This window comes from Nymphalis io, chromosome 12 (assembly GCF_905147045.1).
Source record: "Nymphalis io chromosome 12, ilAglIoxx1.1, whole genome shotgun sequence".
Classification (NCBI taxonomy): Eukaryota; Metazoa; Arthropoda; class Insecta; order Lepidoptera; family Nymphalidae; genus Nymphalis; species Nymphalis io.
In genome coordinates this window covers 770,585-793,497 of record NC_065899.1, presented here as the reverse complement: position 1 = coordinate 793,497, position 22,913 = coordinate 770,585, and the positions used below count along the sequence as shown (strand labels likewise).

The 22,913-nt window shown below is 37.6% G+C and overlaps 2 protein-coding genes across 5 annotated transcripts in view; one reads left to right on the top strand and one right to left on the bottom strand.

Annotated features, from left to right (window-relative positions):
• Positions 1 to 180: 180 nt before the first annotated feature.
• LOC126772220 (coiled-coil domain-containing protein 130 homolog) lies at positions 181 to 2,244 on the top strand. The gene is made up of 4 exons (XM_050492488.1): positions 181 to 341; positions 430 to 752; positions 1,341 to 1,601; positions 1,684 to 2,244. The coding sequence occupies exons 2-4, from the start codon at positions 441 to 443 to the stop codon at positions 2,155 to 2,157; spliced, it is 1,047 nt and encodes a 348-aa protein (XP_050348445.1). The 5' UTR covers positions 181 to 341; positions 430 to 440; the 3' UTR covers positions 2,158 to 2,244.
• Positions 2,245 to 3,321: 1,077 nt separating this feature from the next.
• LOC126772153 (intermembrane lipid transfer protein VPS13A-like) overlaps positions 3,322 to 22,913 on the bottom strand; it is a 58,041-nt gene continuing 38,449 nt past the window's right edge. For 2 of the 4 annotated variants that reach the window (XM_050492337.1, XM_050492338.1), the window contains exons 43-54: positions 22,633 to 22,905; positions 13,722 to 13,853; positions 13,276 to 13,418; positions 11,973 to 13,199; positions 11,548 to 11,740; positions 10,324 to 10,468; positions 9,655 to 9,768; positions 9,100 to 9,123; positions 8,143 to 8,288; positions 7,797 to 7,942; positions 6,967 to 7,087; positions 3,322 to 5,862 (exon numbers count right to left, since the gene is read on the bottom strand). In XM_050492337.1, the coding sequence (XP_050348294.1) occupies positions 5,722 to 5,862; positions 6,967 to 7,087; positions 7,797 to 7,942; positions 8,143 to 8,288; positions 9,100 to 9,123; positions 9,655 to 9,768; positions 10,324 to 10,468; positions 11,548 to 11,740; positions 11,973 to 13,199; positions 13,276 to 13,418; positions 13,722 to 13,853; positions 22,633 to 22,905 (2,805 nt within the window). In that variant the 3' untranslated portion in view covers positions 3,322 to 5,721. Of the gene's footprint in view, positions 5,863 to 6,966; positions 7,088 to 7,796; positions 7,943 to 8,142; positions 8,289 to 8,484; positions 9,124 to 9,654; positions 9,769 to 10,323; positions 10,469 to 11,547; positions 11,741 to 11,972; positions 13,200 to 13,275; positions 13,419 to 13,721; positions 13,854 to 22,632; positions 22,906 to 22,913 lie in introns of those variants that run through there. The other 2 variants (XM_050492339.1, XR_007669628.1) reach the window with 2 other exon arrangements.

Here is a 22,913-nt window from a genome sequence, read left to right as displayed (position 1 = left end):
CTTATGAATATAGATTTAGTTAATAGGAAAGGAATATATTGTAAATTAAGATTTGTTATTAAATACATATAAACATACTAAAAGATATGTGTAAATATTTTAGTATGTTTATATTTTGATAAGAGTGGCAATTCCAACTTATCTGTCATATGTCAATTGTCTTTCAGAATTCAGATTCAGATAGAAACTCAAGATCAGTAAATATGGAAAAATTGAGAAATATTTTGTTTTATTTTATATAATATGAGTATATATTGCGCAAAGAATAAATATTAACTGAAAAGAGTTAAGCTAATAATACAAGAACTATTTACTCAAATATTTATAAAGAAATTTATTTAGTAAGTTTAAATAACAATAAGCAATTACTGATTTAATAAATATCCAACAACTCACATTAACTAATGTATGTATACGTCTTTCTTACAGACCCAGTAACCATGGGCGAACGCAAAGGACAAAACCTGTACTACCCACCCGATTATGACCCTAAGGTCGGGGGGCTAAATAAATTTATGGGTACACATGCTTTACGAGAAAGAGCTAGGAAGCTACACATGGGTATCTTAATCATTAGATTTGAAATGCCATATAACATATGGTGCGAAGGATGTAAAAACCACATTGGTATGGGTGTACGATATAACGCAGAAAAGACAAAAATCGGAATGTACTACAGCACTCCCGTTTATCAATTTCGTATGAAATGCCATTTGTGTGATAACCATTTCGAAATAAAAACAGATCCAGGTGTAAGTTTAGTTTGATCAATTTACCACCTAGTTTTACTTTAAAGTTTAAAATGTAGTGAGAAAGTACAATCTGATGTATAAATCAATAAGGTATTATGTATGTTATTGTATGTTTTGTATTAGGAATTTAATATTGTTTCGCTGAATAATGGATCTTTTGTTTATTCTTAACTTTCTGGCAATTGAGTAAATATTGTTATGAAAAAAGTTAACAATACAGGGGTCTATATGCTGTCTGTAACATAATAATTATAATCTATATGCATAGATATTAGATAGATATAATCTAAAAGTAAAAAGCAACAGTCTGTAATTATCCCACTGCTAAACTAAGGCCTCCTTCTCTTTTTGCAGTTTGCTCTACTGTAATGCTCCAATGTGGGTTAGTGGCAGATTTTCATCCAAAAAATTAAGGTTTTCTCACAATGTTTTTATTCATTGCTAAGCATGAGATAATTAAGCACATGGAAATTCAGTGGTGCTTGCCTGAGTTTGAACTCGAGAATCATCGCATAAGTTTCTTGACTTCTACCATTGGGCCATCAAGGCTCATAAATGATTTATTATAGAGTTATTATTTTGTTTTAGAACCTTGACTATGTCATCGTATCTGGAGCGAGGAGGCAAGAGAACAGATGGGATCCAACTGAAAATGGCCAGATTGTTCCAGAAACGAAAGAAACACAAAAGCGCCTTTTCGACGATGCCATGTTCAAATTAGAGCACAAGACTGGAGATGAAGATATGAGTAAACTTGCTAAGCCTCGACTTGGTTTGCTTGTAGGTCGAAATGAAATGGTATGGAAAGATGATTATGAGGCCAATTGTGTGCTACGTAGGAATTTTCGGGTAAGAGTGTTGTTGTATCTTTAATTTTATTGTTTTTTTTAATCATAATGTATCATTACAATAAATGTATTTTATTTTATAGAAGCGACGAAAAGAGCTTGAAGAATCTGCAGTGAATGACAGCTTGTTACTTGCAAAATCTTCTCTAAATATAAATCTGTTGCCAGAATCGGAAGAGGATAAAAATTTGGCATCCTTGCTCTCCTTAAGACCATCACACACTATTGAAGAGAAGCAAAGTGTTACCAGAAGCAAAATATTAAATAGCCCAGCATTACCAAGCTCTAGTGGACTTTTGACTAGTTTTGGTGGTCTGAAAAAGGAAGAATCAATGAGTAAAGCTTTGCCCTTAACTCGAAACTCTTTGGGAATTATGATAAAAAGAAACATAAGGAATGAAAAAGATCATAGTAAGGCAGAAATTACATCAAATGAAAATAATAATGAACAGGAACTGGATTTAAAAGATAAGTTACAAGATAGTGTGGAAACCGAGATCAAGAAAAAAGTGTCTTTAGTAGGTGATTATAGTTCAAGCAGTGAAAACTCTGACTAACACTAGTTTTTTTAATTAATTCAATTATTTGTAAATATTATATATAACACAAAATTTATATAAGCCACCACTAAATACAAGTATACAAATAAAAAGTTGTCTTATTCATAATTGTATATTGTTTGCGGTGGTATGATGGTATGAGTGAGCTTTTCATGCTGTTTGCTGTCACGACATAAGAGACGGTCTCACCCCCAAGACTGACCAAAAGATGTCTCACATTGAAAATGTTTATATCAAATGTTGATCCATAACTGATTTTAAGTGAGATGGTCCTTTGGTTAGAATGAGTGAATACCTCTGCTTATCAATTATCATATGCTTGATTTGTGTTTATAATTCATTTCGTGCTTAGCGGTGCAGCAAAACATCGAGACGAAACCTGCATGTGTATCCACCAACCTACGCTGTTGTAGCATGGTGGGTTCTATCTATTTGATCTTACTGATAATTTATTTGGTACCTTATGTATCTTTGAGTAGAATATAATTACGCCAAATCACAACCAATTAGATTCCTACGCAATATTTTTTTAAATGATATTTAAATTTTTATAAACTTGATATATAGCCTATATATATCAGCATATAACATAGGGCAGTCTATTTTTAAAAAATATGCATATGTCTGAATGTTTATTTAAATAAATCTTATGTTAATATATATATGTATTATCTAATATATATATATATGTATTATATGAGCAATTCTTGGTATGTTAGGAATATGTCAAATCATTTGAAATTGAAAATAAAAATTGTCTATGGGTTGATCTTAATATATTTGATTAGATAGTGTTGGTCAACACTCAAAAAATTAATAAAATCATTTTTGATAAGTAATAACTGGAGTCCAACAAAGTTCGGTTGTCTAGACTTTATTTTGGAAACATAATCAATAACTCGATAGTAAGTCAGTTAATTGAAAATTTCAGTGATGGGTCAATTTGACAACATTATTTACGGCTCACCTCGATTATATTGCTCGCCGTTAATTTGTTGTATAATATTCTGCAATAATCCGTAATTCAACAGATAAAGAAGCTGCATAGGTATAGTTAAAATGAAAATAACAGAGAACTCGAGCTTGTTATAATAGGACACTTTTATATATATTTATATATGTTTCATAAATAAAAACACGACACCACTTTATTTTCTTTATTTCAACGAAAAGCTTTTATACAACATTTAATATTTTATATATGACAGACATAATTTATTCAAATGCACGTTAAAAACATATTACTTATTCATTGTTCCGTGAAGATAATCAATTACAATTGTTTTCATTTGTACGTGCACTCGAATTAATTTAGGCCATAAAGCTTTGCAATAAACGGTATTATAGCTACTATTAAAAAGAAACAAAAACTGAAATTGCATGCGGCACATGAATTAATTTAAGTAATAAATTAAATAAATTTTGAACGAAGATATCTTCAGCTTAATCTTATTTTTCGTTATAGTTGAAAGAAGTCTGCCTTTAATTTTATTTGTTCTAGTAAATTACCTGAATATGAATAAAAAGTTTTAAAAACCGGCGCTACACTGTTCAATTTTATTTGAACCTCTACACGTCCTTGCAATTGTTTTGAAGAATCGAATTGTTCAATGAATGGAATAGAATAATTTAACGATAAGTAACTGGAAATTATTTTAGATCACACTAACTATGAGTATATTTATAAAAGTTACTGTAAATGTCGGTTGGAAGTTATACTATTCTAAAGCAGCGAAACTACTAGTTAAATATTGTTTTAAAGAAGAAGAAAGAAAAAAATAATTTAAAAAAAACTTAACGCAACGATTTATAAGAACTTGATAAAGCCAGTTTAGCTGAAGCCGACATCTGGAGTGTGTACACTTGTTTGCATTCCCATGACGATGATCAATATATCTTATTTAAGAGTGCTTTCTAATTGTATAAGTGCAAAAAGGCTTGCACTCATTTCTATAGACAATTAGAAGCACTAACTGTTTTTGAACGTGTAGCACCGGCTTAAATATTTATAAAGAAATGTATGCAAAATACATTTATATATAATATTCGTATTTATGGCATAATATTTTGTTACAAAAATATTTAACATTCAATCATTACATAAATAGTGAAATATTTTAATCGATGATTAATTATCTTATATTATATATACCAATAATAACTATAAAGACAAATTTGAAATAATTATAGGCTTAAAACTAAACATTTAAATACTTACTATTAAAAATATATCCAATATATATTATATAGGTTATGAGTTCCAGAAACTGATTAAAAGTAACAATGCTTTTAGTTATTGTATTGTAAATTTCCATTAAACATTTTGTAAAAACAAATAATATTCGTAGGAAGATTCGTCGTTCATGTTTTCGTCAGACAGAGTGTAAACTTTGCTTTTCTTAAATTTAATTAAAATTATAAGGTATCAAGGGTTCTACCAATATCTAAATATTGTTTGAATAGAAGCAGAAATTGTTAAGTACATTAGGAAGAACTTATTTGAACATTATAGATAATACTACAATAGTATTATTTGAATAAACCAAATCAATCATAGATAAGTTATGTTACATCATAAACGATTAAATTCAAGATAATGAGATCAGTCAGAACTTTAAGTTTTTAATTTCGAATGACATTTCGAATAACCTTAAAATAAGACAGATCAATATTTCAAATGAAATAAAAAATATATTATCTTAACATAGATTGTGCTTACACTTGATTTGTTCGTAATACTGAGATATTACGTATAAGTTAAATAAATAAATAAGTTAATTTGGTGGTTAAGGAATTAGGGAAAAATAATACTTATTCCAAAATCTAAGTAATATATTTATTTTCTTTCAATCCAATGTCTTATGATATGACATATGAATTGCGCGTGTTATTATCACTGTACTTGTGTAGAATTTTAGTTTTGTTCGTGAAACATATTTTTAAATAAAACGGGTAATATGTGAAGGACAGTGCTACCAAAGGGCAAGAATCTACTGCATGGATGAGAATAAGAATTATGGATAAAGAGAGAGAGGGCGCGGGGCTTAATGTAAACTGGGGAATTCCTTAGAATGGACACTTTAAAAATTTACTCATGTTTGGTTTTGTCAGCATAGTCCTTTGTATCAAACTGAATGTTTAGTTGGTAACTTCGTAGTTGGTAGGATTTCTCAAAGTTTTACTATACTATACAAAGACAAAATTACATCACCCGTTACGTAAAGGTAAAATTAGGAAAAAAATTACCTATACCTGTAAGTAAGTAACAGCGGGTGAATGACCCACTGCTGGGCTAAGGCATTTCCTCTCCTTTCTTGAGGAGAAGACCGACTGATTGATGAATTATTTATTATTACAATCGTTTCAGTCAGTAGCTAACTATGTCATAACTACTAAATTAATGAAATGAAGAAGCAAATAATGCCAGTGACAGGGAATTAAAAAAAATACATTGGTAGCACGGGGTAACGAGTCAAAAATGTTGATAGCATACAACACCAACTTTATTAAGCAAAGAGTATATTTTTCTCTAATTCCTTTAATGTAAGGTACATTACATATTTACTGGTCGCTGGGACATCGCTTGTCTTCCAGCGCTTGTATGAGAGCGCATTCGATCTTCGACTGTAGCCAGGCTAGCACCTGAGGGTCTGGAATTTCTATAAACTTCTTATCCGTCGAGAAATAGTCGACCAATTTATCCTGGGAATATTTTTAATTTACTTTAAACCTAAATGATTACATCACGATACTTGCATCATTACCATTAATCAACATTTCATCAACGAAAACGGTGACGTGGCTGTCTATTGCAGCCGCAAGAGTAATAAAGACAAATAGACAACATTGACATCAAATTGACGCTATATCATTATAATAATAATATCCTGTGACATGATTCACACACGGCCATGTAAACCCAAACTAAGCAGAGTTTGTACTATGAAAGCCAGACAACTGATATACTACTTTTCTTTTTTATAAATACATATTTATATAGATAATTACACCCACACACAGGACAAACAGACAGGTTCATGCACACAAATGTCTGTCCTGAGTGGGAATCGAACCCACAACCTTCGGCGTGAAAGGCAAATAGCTACCTACCACGCCAACCAGCTCGTCATCATTGGTAGAGATCTTGTATAGTCTTTGATATTCAGTATGGATTCACGAGAAAATGGCGTTTTTAATATCAGCAAAGTTGTAATCGGAATTATGGAAGTAAAATTTAAGTGGTGATAAGTAGTTAAGTGGAACAGTATTGTATTATAAATAAAGGTAAATTAATCAAGAACTCTTTGTAGTGCATAATACAGAACTATTAGCAACGTCTAACGTTTGTTCATCTTTACTCCTTGTTCGATTGGAATAAGCTATAGACGGAGAGAGAGATGGATCCTCCGGAGAGAGAGAGAGATGGGTTCGAGCCTCGGGGTTGCCCCCTTTACCCGGGCTATTCCTCACCGACCGGTTTACCTGCCGGATAAAGGCCCCGGTGTGGCGTTGCATTGTTTTTCACCAGATGGCGGTAGGCCCAGTACGTATACAAAGGTATATTAATTGGTATTTTTTTATATAACTTATATATTAGCTATAAAATAATGATTATTAGTAGAATTCTATGACTACTATATAATGTTTAGTTGGTACATGGCATTGTTTGTATGTAAATATAAATTATTGCAATAATTCTTAATATGTTTTTTTTTTTAATATCATGTTCCTAGAGCCTCATGCCCTGGTGCACCGTGAACATGCTGTACAAAAATATACGACGTAATAACGTGTGGGATCATGTACCTGTTTGATGTTGAGCACGAGCGCGCCGTCCTGAGCTCGCGGCGCCCCGAGCAGCTGGTTGAGCCGCACGGCCCACTCCACGCGCCACCCGCGCCCCCCCGCGCGCACCACGAATATGTGCCTGTGTAATACCGTGTTGTCATGTCTTGGATATCGCAGTTTAGAATTACCGCTTAATAAATTCTCGTAGTTAAAGTATTCGAAGGTGGAATTTAAAGAAGATGAAGAATTGAAGTTAACAAAAGCGGTTAGGTATTGTTCTAAACAATCTCATACAGATAACCTTTATCGTAAGGGTTAAGAATCAGGAATATGGATATTGCAAATATCATATATTATACACTATTTTTTTTTTATTTTATAGAATAGGAAGGTGGACGAACATATTGGCCACCTGATGGTAAGTGGTCACCAACGCCCATAGACATTGGCATTATGAGAAATGTTAACCATCGCTTACATAGCCAATGCGCCAATACCCTTGGGAACTAAGATGTTATGTCCGTTGTGCCTGTAATTACACTGGCTCACTCACCCTTCAAACCGGAACACAACAATATCAAGTATTGCTGTTTTGCGGAAGAATATCTGATGAGTGGGTGGTACCTACCCAGACGAGCTTGCACAAAGCCCTACCACCAGTATGCTAAATGTTACTTATTTTTAATTCTGTTCGATTTTAGGTTTTCATCTGTTTTTGATCGATGCACATAAAATGCAATTCACATGAAAGGTAGAAGTGCCGAAATGCACTTTAGCCATTTGTTTAGGGCTGCTTCTATAGTATACTGTGAGTTACTAGACACAAAGGCTAAAAATATAAAACGCACCTGGTGGATATGAGGATCGTGGAGGGCGAGGCCGGAGCGAGGTGAGCGTGCGCGACGTGCGCGTCCTTGTCGGCGTAGTGCCCGCGCGCCAACGCGCACAGCAGCGCCGCGCCGCGAGCCTCGTACGCGCTGTACGTACGCACGCCCTGGGCGCCGATAGATGTCATAGTACAACGAATTCGTATTTGTAGAAATAATGATTTAAGTTTCCAGCAAATATTTTTACAAGTTATTTCTTGTCTAGTTTTTCACTTAGAGCACCTAAGTTCTATTATGTTAATTGCACTGTACTGGTATACATATATATAGGTAGGTACTGCATACATCTAAATAACAAAGAAAATACCTCAACTTCTGAGCAGTGCCGGGGCAGCCGTCGGCGCGCCACGAGGCGGCCGGCGGCGCGGCGCTCGCACGCGCGCAGCGCCACCTCCGCGCCGCCCGCGCCCGCGCAGCGCCAGTACGACGCGCGCGCCTCCTCGCGACACACGTCTGCACACCACACGGGTCACTATCGCACTACGCGGTGTTCACGCTCAGAAATCATATTACATCAATATTACTGGCTCACATTTAAAAACCGAGAAAAATAATTGCCGACCTTTCTTCAAGTTACTTGGTTAAATCCGTTACTGCAAATGAGCTATGACGACGTCATAGACGACATTTACATACACATTATACATACCTCCAACTACCTAACGAGCGACACCTTCACCTTCGCCCAAATCATATAATGGTGGTAGAGCTTTCTATGCCCGATCGGGTAGGTGAACCAAATAGCAAATATATATTGTTGTGTTTGGACTTGAAAGACGAGAGAGGCAGAGTAACTGATCAGTGTGCGTAACTGTGTTAGTTCCGATGGTGGTGACGAATTGATGATGTAAGTGATGATTCATATTTCTTACAGTGCAAATGTAGACGTCATTGACCATTCACCATCAGTTGGCCCAACTATTTTCCAAAATGTCCCTTATATGAAAAGAAACGTACGTAGTATTATGGAGTAAAATATTAAATAAATGAGGAGTTTGTGGTGCCAAATGGACTAAGACCAAGTATTCATTTTTTGACACTCACAAAAAAAATCTAATTATACGCATTCTAGTGCTATGTAATAGGCTTACCGCAAGAACTCATTAAAAATGACCCATATAACTACAAAAACAAATGAATTTCAATTATGGAACGCTAGTTATTTTTTAAAATTATTAATGAATTCTTCCAATAAACAGACGATAGTAATAACTATTTATATTTAAAAATAAATTTAAATAAAAATCATGACCAAGATACTCACGTCTCACTATAGCAAAGTCTTCATCTACGCATCCACGCACAGAGAAAACAATAAAAAAACATTATATGCGTGAGAAAGAAAACATTTAAATGACATTACTTTAAACATGAACATGCAGTTATGTGTTTATGTGTTAAATTAAATTTAGAATCTTTTCACACTATTTAGACTTTCTTTTAAAAAAACCCCAAGGACTAAACTATTTCCAAATAAAAATCTTATAAAAATTTACCAAAAGTCTAACTTAACCCAATTTGTACAAATCATAATTAAAGAATTGAACGTACTTGCGAAAAACACGAAAGCTAGTGTTTGTGAAGAGGAATAATAATTTGCAGTAATGTAAAACCCCGGCCACACAAAGGCCATTAGAAGAGTACAGACTCACTTTGAACTAAGCAATTATATAGGTTGGATTTATTTTTAGAAAACAATTCCATATTTTTAAACGGTAGTAATGACGTAAAAATATATTCCACTTTAAAACCATGTACAAATTAGATTTATTTAAACACTAAATTCATAATTGAAGTGTTACCAGGAGTTAGAACTTACCGAAAGTAGGCCTTGCTATGAGCCCGGTGACGGCCAGAGCAACACTCGCTGGGTAACTTTTGTTCTCTTCTATCACTGCTTTCGGCAAATCATTGACGACTACACCTCCATCACCTAGGGGAAAATCATCTCATCATTTTATACAAAATTCGAGGCATATTTTAAATACGATCTGTTATATTAGATTTCAAAAAGTAAATAACCAAATTGGACATAGCATTTAACACTGGACTCAAACATTAGGTCGAGCCAATAAAACGTAATTGGTTTTATTCCTTTAAGAAATTTTCAGCAATAGCCAGGAGTCAAGAAATTCCATAGTACACAACCACGCCTCAAAATAAAACGCAAAATAGTAAGAAGTAAAATAGACAGACACACAGAGATTGCCTTCGCCTGCAGAATACAATTATTATTATTCTCTGACGACAACATAATATGTATTCAATATATATACATAATGTACATACATACATTTATATATTAGCAAATATATAAGGCACTTTAATTAAATCTCTTTTCATAGATAAATACCTCCATCATGCGGCTTTTCAAAGCGTTACTAATCATAATGTACATAATTTTTGAATATCAATCTTTAATGTAACTGAACTGATTTAATGTTACTAATGCAGGATGAAGCATAATATATTCTAATGATAACTTTACTGGTGAGTCTCTTCGGTGGCCGAACTTTTGGAGCGTCTTCGAAAACATTCGGAGTACTGGAGTCACTCGCGCAACCCATCAGTCTTGCTGCTCCGTTCAGTAATGTCAATGCTGCGTCTGATACTCTACGGGATATTGCTGAACCCTGAAAGCAATTGCCCGTCAAAAGTTAAAAATGTACCAACAAAAGCTTTTGAAAAAAATCATTCGAAAACAAGTTTACATATTTTGTATAGTACAGGTAGTTTTGCTATTTTTCGGTTGTATAAGTGTATCGTAGGATTTATTCAAAAATAAAAGCGGCACTTGTCGGCGGAGACCTCTCCTTGTCGAGCATCATCAACGCAATGCTCGGAAGCGAGGAGTGCTGGTCGGAAATGGTCTCCTTCTGAAATCCTTCCATTCTTCCATTCCATCCTTCTTGGTGAAAATGTGATATCGCAGAAGGAGGCCGCGGAGCGGGAGCGGGAGTGGGAAGAGAACGCCGCTGGAAACCTGCTCCGTTGAAGAAGACCGAGAAGAATGCGCAAGCGATCCCGTAGCGCTCCTCGTTAAGACGGAAAGGGTACCGCTGGTTTTTTAGTGGGTATTGCTATGTTTGGGGCGCACTCAGCGCCTCGCCTCGGGATGGCGAGCCCCACATACCCCGCCACTGTTCCCGTGGCGGAAACGCGTAATGCGTTTTTCCAGCGAAAAAAAAAGGCCAGGCACAGGAACATAATTAAAACACTTTCTTTTTATTTAGGATAGGCGCCAACAATTAAATATTTATTTTTTTTTTTTTTTATAGAATAGGAAGGCGGACGAGCATATGGGCCACCTGATGGTAAGTGGTCACCAACGCTCTTAGACATTGGCATTGTAAGAAATGACAACCATCGCTTACATATCCAATGCGCCACCAACCTTGGGAACTAAGATTTTATGTCCCTTGTGCCTGTAATTACACTGGCTCACTCACCCTTCAAACCGGAACACAACAATATCAAGTATTGCTGTTTTGTGGTAGAATATCTGATGAGTGGGTGGTACCTACCCAGACGAGCTTGCACAAAGCCCTACCACCAGTATACCAAATAATAGATTTGTTACACTTGTACGTTACAATGGGGCACAAAATTCAAAAGTTGACTGACCTGGCTGACTGGATAGCTGGAAATGAAAACAGTAAATAATCTGTCAATTTGCAATATACTAGTATAGGTAAGTAAGTTTGAGTTTTACCACACATGGTTCGTAATAATTCTTCAATCCCTTGGAGAAGTCACCAATGTAACTGTAGGGGTTTCCCAGGACGTTGAGTCCCAGCACAAGCACGTAGAATTGCTGCACCAGTTGTAGCCGGTAATGGCGACAGGCCGTATCCAATAGCGAAGGAAGAGTAATGGGAGCGTTCCGCAGCTCTAAGTAGCTCATCCTAACAAATATTAAGAAGAATTAGTAAATTGTATTTTTGTACAATGTAATTATAGACCTCCATTGATATAATAGCCGATGGCTGTCAGTTTTAATATCTGAGGAATGTCTGCCGTGCGATTATACAAGCAATTCATTTATTATTCTCAAATTGTCATAATATAGACAGCATTAATAGTATATATATATATATACATTTCTATTATATTTTTGTATACTTATTATGTACTCACTTTAGAACGACATCTTTCATGTCACAAAGCGAAGATCCCCACGAATTGAATAAATATTCTAATAAATCACTATTGAATAGTTTCGGTCGATTTTCCCTGTGATTTCCGTACCTGAATCTCTTTGGACTGTCTATATTTTCATTAGAATACCCTCTAGATGACAAACTCAGGATCAGTTTAATAGGCGATAAGTGAATGAATTCAAATACGACGTCTCTCTGCGCTAAAGTTTGACTTCGCATCGCGATCACTGGTAACGGCATGTGGACCAAAGCCAAATCAGCTCTCAAGCGGACAGCCGGCTTCTCTTCAAGCTTCCAATGGTTCAGGATATCGAAAACGTGGTTTACAAATCCTCTATCTAAATTCACAGAATATTCCTGAATCAAAAATTTAAAATATTTATAAACGTCTTGATTTATGTTCGGTCTGAATTGTTTGAGAGCGACAACTTCTACACACGGTTTGAGGTCTCTTGGCTTCAAATGTGGAGGTAAAGCAGCCGGGTAGAGGACTGTAGGGAAAACAGCTTCGTGGAGCTGATTGTCTATTTGAAATCTTTGTAGTTTAAGATGGCAGTATGTATTAGTATCAGATTTTCGGAACTGGCACCATATTCCTGGACTATATGATCTTCGAAGTTCTGAGAAGTACGGTTTCGTCATCTGCATCTTTTCTAAGTCTATATATAAAAACTCCACCTCCATTTGACATTTCTTTTGCTCCGTCTGATATTTTTCTTCTATCCACGCTGTCACATATGACGCCAATTGCTTCCATTTATTACCGACATTAGCCTCCCATCTTGGAAGGGAGTCTGTGACGCTTATATACGATAATTCCTTAACGCCGTTAGGGGTTTGCACACAGACGGAAAGACCGACACTTGCGAGAGATAGATACACTTCGTAATTGCTACGTTCGGAGTTAATTCGCATTTTATACTCATAAGCTATTTTTTCATCTTGGGCTAGAGCGAATACTCTTTGGTATCCGTCCATGAATGATATCCAGTAGACTATAACCTTGTCTTTCCTCATCTTCTTACTCTTTGTGTGACTTTCTAGAAATTCGAAACTATCAGAATCGTCACTGCTCGACGATCCTGGCTCAGGAGACTTAGGGGTAAGTCGTTTGAGGGTAAATGATAGTTTTGATGTGACGCTGTTCGTTGCGATGAGTGTCGAATGTTTTACTGAATGGAAACTAACTTTTTCTTCACCAAACCTAATAAAAGAAAATGGTTAATATACTTTCAATCGAAATTAATGTGGTTGGCGAATTAATGAAATACAGTACACACCCATCCTGCGAAAAATCAGCGAGGAAACCTTTGCCTTTGTTATTGTAGATGTTCCACAAGAGCCTTCTCTCTTTTACGGGATCGTCCCACGTGTGTAGCATGGATTGGAACGGGCTTAATAGTGCTACCTGACCGGAATCCACCTATATTATGAAACACACAAAGAAAAAATAAAAACTCGACTAGCGGTTTCTAAAACTTTGTCTATTTAAAGACCTAAAATGTACAATTTTATCAACTTTCAATTTAATTGTTTAATTTTTTAAAAACCATATTCAAGTAAAGTTTTTAATATAACAAAGATATTGGTTATTCAGTGTGACTTTTGAATAAAACGCGAACAATAAACTTACTGCTTAGAAGCAATTTATTTGCTTAAGGTAAGTATTATTTATTTTCACAGTTAAATAAACTATCACGTTTTTATAATGATTAACTAATATTACCTGATGTAACTTCAGAAATAGGTCGTCGCATAGATTGTCAATGCGTACAGGCGCGTCCCCGACGGAGTAGGGCTTAAACGTGATCGTGAAGGGCCGGTCTGTGCCTCCCGAGACATCCACGCAGATCGCCGACTGTACAATATTATAACTTAGTTTTTGAAGTTTCTTTACCATATAATTATATGATAAATGTTATATGGAATGAGGACAATTCAATAGCCGCAGCGTTAACGTAATACATTCATTGTCCAAACACAGCAAAATGAAGACGATCGATATATAACAAATATAGTTGACGAGCCGGTGGCGTGGTTGATAGATACTTGCCTTTCACGCCGAAAGATGTGGGTTCGATTCCCACCCAGGATATGTAGTATATCAGTTGTCTGGTTTCCATAGTACAAGCTTTGTACAAGCTTAATTTGGGATCAGATGGCCGTGTGTGAAAATGTCCCAGGATATTACTTACTTACTTGGTTCGATCAGTCCGTATTATGTGTCCGTCCGCTTGTCGGCTGGTAGTAACACATTATAAGAGTCGAAGTAGGTTTTTTTTGTAGAATAGGAAGGTGGACGAGCATATGGGCCACCTGATGGTAAGTGGTCACCAACGCCCATAGACATTGGCATTGTAAGAAATGTTAACCATCGCTTACATCACCAATGCGCCACTAACCTTGGGAACTAAGATGTTATGTCCCTTGTGCCTGTAATTACACTGGCTCACTCACTCTTCAAACCGGAACACAACGGAGCGCAATAATGCGCCGAATCCTACGAACGGATAATTCACAATATGTATATAATCCGATCGAGAGGACATTGGTATTAATTATTATTATTTAATTGTTTATAGTTATTTCTTACACAGATAATGTTAAATTTATAAACAAGGACGATGTTTGTTATAAATATATTCTTCACTGTTCACCTAGCGAAACACGACATGTAACCTTTAAAAAAAAAGAAAACAAAGAGAGGTGGTGGAGAGTGGGCACGACGATAAGAGAACGTCATACCATTTGTCGTAACGGCTAACGAGTCGGTCTTACCACCAAGGGGCTCCCACAGACCTATCTCATCAAAAAGTATACTTATTTAAATAATATTATATGTATAAGCAACAACCTATAAATGTCGCATAGCTGGGCAAGAGCGTCGCCTGGAGTGAAAGGCTTAACGGTTTAGCGTCACTCTACCGAGGATACTCATATCGGCCAAGTCTATATAGTAATCCGGCTTCAAGTGACATTTAATATTTGTAAATTATCTAATATCCGTGCAGTGACGGAGAAAGAATACATTTCACTGCCCCTCTCTTTCCCATGGGTGTCGTAAGAGGCGACTAAGGGATATCTGAGCGACCATCTGCTCATCTGGTGGTAGGATGCTAACATCCGCCTGGCTTGTTACCACCGTACGCATGGTGAAAAACTCGTGAAGTGGCTTGCAGCCGCGTTTCGAGGTCAGCCAGCGTACAGCCAGAGCCCGAGCGAGTATTGCCGCGATGGGTGTTGGTCCAATTGGAGACGGCTGTTGAACCAATGCCGGGAGAAACTGTATTGACCTGCCGGTCAGGGAGACCCGGAGAAACGGCTGTTCCGCTGGCCGCCCGTGGCATAGTACAGGGGCCCGAGCGTGCCTAACCAGCTCGTGAGGCTGCCCCACCAGGCCACGCATAATCTCGGGGTGGACCGTCGTGCCGGTTGGTGACCGGTAGGTGGGGTCCCGGCGGCCACTTCCGGGGGGGTTCGGGGGCCCTTCCGTCCGGCGGGTCAGTGTATTTTTCCTTTTGGCAACCACTTGGGGAAACACGCCTCCACACTTTGCCCATCCCTATCGTGGCAATACATCGCTCGCTTCACGTCTCTTTTCCATTTCATTTTTCCCAAATGGCGCAACAAAAAAGAAATAACGGTCGTACAGCGGTGCACACCCCCACCATACCCTCGCTGTTTGAGGTCGAGTTCTCTAACATCCGAGGACTCCACACTAACCTCAACGCTGTCCACCACCATCTCGAGACAGCACGGCCAGCAATGTTGTTTCTCACGGAGACACAAATACTCCGTCCTGCCGATATCAGCTACCTTAATTATCCTGGCTACACGCTTGAAGAATCCTTCAAAGCGAAAGCCGGAGTATGCTTGTTCGTCAGGACGGATGTTTGCTGTCACCGACTGCGCTGCTTGGAGGACCCCTCCTTCTCCATGTTGGTGGTACGTGTGGACCTGGTTCGTCAGAGCCGAGTCTACGTGTGCCTCTACAGATCCCACAATGGTGACTTGGAGACAAGCCGATTATTTGACCATCTTAGTCGGGTGGCAGATGCTGCGCAAGAGCAATTTCCTAACGCGGAATTGGTGTTTTTGGGGGATTTTAATGCTCACCACGAATCCTGGTTGAAATCCCTCAAAACTGACCATGCTGGAAGGACTGCTCATGCTTTTGCTCTCACACATGACTTGACCCAACTGATTGATCAGCCCACCAGGATCCCAGACATTGATGGGCAAGCACCTTCTCTACTGGACCTTCTGCTGACTTCTCACCCGGTGGAATATCAGGTTGTGGTTCAGGCTCCTCTTGGCTCTTCGGATCACAGCCTTATTTCTACCAGAGTGCCACAGGCCAAGCTGCCGCCACTAGCGGTATGCAAACGTCGCGTTTGGCACTATAAGTCGGCGGATTGGGACGGTATGCGCGATTACTATGCGTCGGTCCCTTGGAAGGAACGTTGCTTCAGTGGGAATGACCCGACAGCTAGTGCCGCTGCTGTTGCTGGCGAGATCATGCTGGGAATGGAATACTACATTCCTAGCTCAGATCTCGTCAGTAGGAGTTCGCGTAACCGTTGGTTCACTCGTGAATGTACCGATGCTGTATCAACTAAGCAGGGGGCATATCGCAAGCGGATCAACGGCTGCATTAGCGGGGCATCTAACATTGACTCACTGAAAGCAAACTATAATAAAAATTCCAAGTCCTGTAGAAAGGCATACACGAGAGCGGATGCACAGCGCATTGTACAGATTGGTCATGACCTTGTTTCGCATCCGTAGCTTCTGGCGTCTGACCAAGTCTGTGCAAAACAATTTCTGCCAACCTTCGCTGCCACCGCTCAGAAATTCGGACGGATCGCTAGCTCTCAGTCCACAAGAGCAAGCTGATCTCCTGGCTAAACTCTTTGCCGACAATTCCGTCATCGATGATTGTAGTGCGCTGCCACCTACAATACCTTCATGTGGCCTTACGATGCCTGACATTAAAATCAGGCAACGTGATGTGCGTGCGGAGCTGCAATCACTTGATGTACGGAAAGCTAGCGGTCCCGATGGAATACCAGCCATAGTGCTGAAGAAGTGCGCAGCGGAGCTGTCTCCTGTGTTAACGCGCCTGTTCCAACTTTCTCTCTCTTCGGGAAGTGTGCCGGAGGCTTGGAGAAGAGCTAATGTGCAAGCGGTTCCCAAAAAAGAGGATCGGTCTGACCCGGCAAATTATCGGCCAATAGCTATCACCTCAGTACTTTGTAAGGTGATGGAACGGATTTTAAACAACCAACTGATCCATTACCTAGAAGATCACTGTCTAATTAATGATCGTCAGTACGGGTTTCGACCAAAACGGTCCACAGGTGATCTTCTAGCGTACGTAACACACCTCTGGGGTGAAGCTATCGACAAGCATGGAGAATCGTTGGCTGTCAGCCTCGATATCTCCAAGGCTTTCGACAGGGTCTGGCACAGAAGTCTTCTCTCCAAGCTACCGGCATATGGTCTGCCTGCTCAGCTATGCACCTGGATTGCCAGCTTCCTACACAAGCGTAGCCTTCGTGTTTTAGTAGATGGTTGCGCTTCACAATTCTATGTAGTGAATGCTGGGGTCCCCCAGGGATCTGTGCTATCTCCCACACTCTTTCTTTTGCATATCAATGATATGCTCTCCCTTGGGAACATACATTGCTATGCAGATGATAGTACAGTGCATGGTGGATACCACGGACGCGCAGTGGCTGGGCGGGCGGAAACTGAGGAGAGGCGGGAGAATCTTGTCATTGAACTCGATAGGACGTTAGAGCTCATCGCCAAATGGGGCTCTGATAATCTTGTTGAGTTTAATGCCAAGAAAACACAGGTATGCGCTCTCACGGCGAAAAAGTCAACATTTTCCCCTCTTCCCTCCCTCTGTGGTACTCCGCTGGTGATGCAAAGCAAAATCGCCATGCTGGGGATTGACGTTCGCTGCGACCTTAGTCCAAGGGATTACATCGAGGCTGTTATAAAAACAGCTTCACGGAAACTCGGAGTTCTGAACAAGGTGCGGCGCTTTTTCACGCCACAACAACTGTGCCTGCTGTACAAAACACAGGTACGGTCTTGCGTGGAATATTGCTCGCACCTTTGGGATGGCTCCGCTAAGTACCTACTTGAGGCCTTGGACCGGTTGCAGCGACGTGCCGTACGCATTATTGGCGACGTAAAGGTCACAAACACCCTTGAACCTTTACAATTGCGTCGTGAGATAGCAGCACTGAGCGCTTTCTATCGACTGTATCACGGCGAGTGCTCTGAGGAATTATTCTCTCTAATTCCTGCTTCCCCCTTCCTTCTTAAGTCCACGCGAGCTGGTTCTCGATGTTACCGCCTTACTGTGACATCAATTCCATCGCGAACAAAGAAATTTGGCAACTCCTTTCTTTGTCGCACTTCCAAAAAATGGAATTCCTTACCAGCTCACGTGTTCCCCTCCTCTTACAACCCGGGTTACTTCAAACGAGGCGTGAAGAGGCATCTTGCGGGCCGGCAAGGCGAAGGCGGCTAGTGCAGAACGTTTTTCCCGTCTGTACTGGCCGTCGTCGCGTTTGGACTCTACTACCACTTACCATCAGGTGGAGTAGAGTCATTTGCCCTCCCGGCGAATATAAAAAAAAAAAATAATAATAAAAAAATAAATAAATAAAAAAATAAATAAATAAATAAAAAATAAAATAAAAAAAAAATATATATATATATATATATATATATATATATATATATTTTCATTACATAAGTGTTGTCATTTATTTTAATTGCCTTTCAGTCAGTCGTTCAGCACTTTGCGTGAAGAAAGTTAAATACGATAAGCGGAAGTGAACGTCGCGCATAGGATCATAAACTGTTAGACAAACAGTGACATGAACTTAAATCAAGACTCGTTTGTTACGGTAAAATGATTTATCAATATTTATTTTATATGAATATATTAAGAAAAACCGTCAAAAGTAGTTTTTTTTTTACATTCAAAGCATCCCTTTCCAAAATTAATAACATAAAAAACTAATAAAACCAGTTTAGAAATTGTACAGAAAGTAAACAGTACAAGCTGCTTCACTTTGTGTAGGCTCATATAATTACACCGACCGAATTCCATTAGACACAGTACCACCGGGATGTTTTACTTCATAGGTACCTACTACCCACAGTAGGTACCTGTCTAAACGAGTATGCACAAAGCCCTATTTCCAAATTATAAACATAAATGAACATTACAGCTACACGTGTTTTATACTTCATTGCGGCTTCTTTAATAAATAAACATATATTTATGTTTGATTTTAATCATACGAAATGCTAAATACGTATATAAGAAATGAGATATGAGATCAACGCTCTTCATAGTGATACGCTGCAAAGAACTTAAAATAATTGAATATTACTGTTAATTTAATTAACAATTTTTAATAGAAAAACCATTTTGTGCTTATACAATCTAGATTCAATTTTGATGTTTTTGATTAAAGTATCAACTTTTGAGACAACAACTTTATATTATCATCTAGTGACATGTTTTAACTCTGGCGTATACTATATTTTTTATGTAAGAGGGCTAACAAGCAGGAGGCTCACCTGATGGAAAGTGACTACCGCCGCCCATGGACATCTGCAACACCCTAGAGTTTGCAGATGCGGTCGGTGCGGATGATGTTGGCCTTTAAGGAATGAGTACGCTATTTTCTTGAATCTTTATGTCATATTGGTTCGAAATATACTCGTAGTGTTACAGCTTAAGATAAAAAATTGTACCCGATTTGAAATGAATTTCATTATAAAATCAACATGTTGCATGTTAATAGAATTATAATAAATTTTGCATAATTTTTCCCACATATCATTTGTTAGATATATCGTTGTTTTAGTTACATAAATCTTATATATATAAATAAATATATAAGTTACAAACCTTATTTTTGCTGAAATTACTCAAATTACTCAAAAGTATTATACTAAATTTGACCTAAATTTTAGGCAATAATATTGCAAAATTGTTTAAAAATGTTTAAAAGAACATTAACGTTCAAAATATTCATTGTATTTACCGTAATTATATATGAAAGTGTATTACACAATGATCGTTACGTGGGGCCGTGTTTACGGAGACCGCGTTACAGGCGCTAACTCAATTGACGCCACTTTCGTCCACGCGGTCACATCACATCTTATAAGATATCGTTAAAATTTTCACTTCCTCTCAGTTTTCAAAGAACTCATGACAGCACAATACGGAACCAAAGATGCTGAAGACGTTGATTTTTATTTTCATTTCGTGTGTAGTGATCGATATTAATTGTTACAATTACAAAAGTGGTCGCTGCTATAGATGCAGAAACGAATACACAATAATAAGACGGTCGAAACATTATTCTAGCTCACCGTTGAAATTTTACAACCGACCGCCGTTCAGTCCTCCTATTAGAGGTCCGTTCTCCTATACTCCACCACCCGGATACACAGCTAACGATGTCGGGCCCCCGTTTACATCCAACTCAAGGCCGTACAAGGTTAGTAAAAGACCAGCTAATGAAGGTTTGGGAGATGAGGATATAAATAATTTGTTTAAATATCTGTCAAAAAAAGATTTGGATAAGATATTACGATACGCAAATGAGAAACAAAGATCAGGTGTGAGATATCCTGAACCGAGTGATCAAAGTAACTACCAATATTTACAGGACTTCGATACTAACGATCAGGCATACGATAGTGATAGAATACGGGATAGTCCAAATAGCCATCACGATGGAAACAGATACTATGGTCCCGATAACGATTCCAATTTAAAAAATCATGATAACAGTCAGTTTACAGGACCGTTGAGTAACTATAAACCGTACCCACAAGGTCCTTTAGACGGAGAGGAGTCGATGCGCAATGCACAATTTTCTTTCTTAAACGATCATATTTACAAAGAAATTGCAGACACGTCACCCGAGAAAAGTAATATATACACCGACAGTAGTTCAATGCAAGAAGAACTGTTACCGAGACCGAGTAATTTAAGAAATGACGATCATGATATTTCCTTCACAAACGATGTGCCTTCCGTTGTAAGACCTGCGACTTCTTCATATAAGCTAGAAAATTTTGCCAATCTACCATTGATGGAGTACGAAAACTCTAAACTACATTCAGTTAACTCGTACAGTGTCCCGCATTATTCTGTGAGTATAATATAGCTGTTTACATCAGTAAAAGATAGCTTTTGAATTACAAGATACGACTTCGAATCTTACAAAACGTTTTTACATAAGGAAGCTTTTAAATAACATCGCATAGACAATTCTACCAGTAGTACGCAGAACGAATCGTTTTCTGAATACCAATCGGCAATATAGCAATCGGACTTGAGTCTTTGTGTTCTCCAATTTATTATAAAATGAAAAAAAAATCCACTTAAATTGATTGGTAAGAAAGAAGAGTTGAATCGTTTAAGGTTAATTTATTAAAATACCAGAAAATAATTCAAGAACAAATTTCAACATTTTTAAAACTTACGTATTTGCTTCACTCTCAAACCTTCAAAAATTTAATTAATAATCCTTACATATTTAGAAAATCTTTAATATTTATAAATTCGAATATTCCTTCCTCAGGTGACAACAAATCTCAAATCATCAAATCAGAGACCTACGAACAAGCCGTTATCATCATTTTCACATTCATCACAGTTTTCAAAACCTTCAAGTTACACCAATGAATTTGAAGTAGAACCAGCTCCACCAGCATCAGTCGCTAAGGAACAAAGCGACGCTCATCTCAAAGCTATTAAAATTTGGACTCACAAATCCAAAGGAACCGCGTACACTCTACACGACGATGGAACCTTAAGTCTCGAAAAGCCCACAAGACCAAAATTTATGTATAATTAAAAATTTAATAGTATTTTATTTATTGTTAGGCTACTATTTAAATCTTTAATAAATAACCAGATTTAAATTGCCTATTTATTTGATACTTATTTGCGGTATTAATAAACTATATAACTATTGCTTAATAAACAATTTTATGAAGTTTTTTAACTTTTAAACAAATTTTACAACATTTGAAGCGCCTTTAACTGTTAGTAGTATTATAATATATGATATTTTTTATTAACCTTATCATTCATGATACGAACATAAGTTAAATTTGCTTGTTTCGGTACATTTTTTTTTGTAATTCCAAATTTAATTATTGATAACATTAAAGCTCATAAGTAGCTACCCAACAACAAAAAAAATCTATTGACAAACAGAGAAGAATGAATTGTTTTGAGATATATTTAATAGAAATACCAAAATAACACCTTAACTAATATTATATTGGTTTGAATGAAATGAGACATGTAGCCACCTCACCCTACAGTAAAGTTCTAAAGCGTATTCTGTAAGTAAATGTATTCGTAAAGGAGAGTAAAACTTTTGAATTCCATTATATAAATATATAATCATCTTGATTTTGTTTAGTCACATAATTAATAACACGTTATAGTGTCCAAATGTTACGCATACTTAGTATCTGTTAAAATTGCACTAAAAAGAGGAGATAACAAATGACAAACTAATCGTTAGATACATAGCATAATATGTTATTCGTATCGAGAAAGAACAACTCACCCCCTTATCCATACGCAGCACCGTGAAGTGATTCTTCGTGATGGAAAAGTGCTGCGAGACGACGGTCGAGTCCCGGTACTTGCAATGCATGGCCATGGAGTCCGTTTGCGGCCAGTACGGCGTGCACTGCTGCGGCGCCAGGTCTATCCACAGATCAGCGGCTTCGTTTTCCTCCATGAAGCGGAGGTGGCGCTTCGTGTCGTTGTAGACGATGAAATATGGGAGGAATGTCACTATTTTCGTCAGCTGGGGACAGACCTCGGAGAGCGTCACCTGCGATT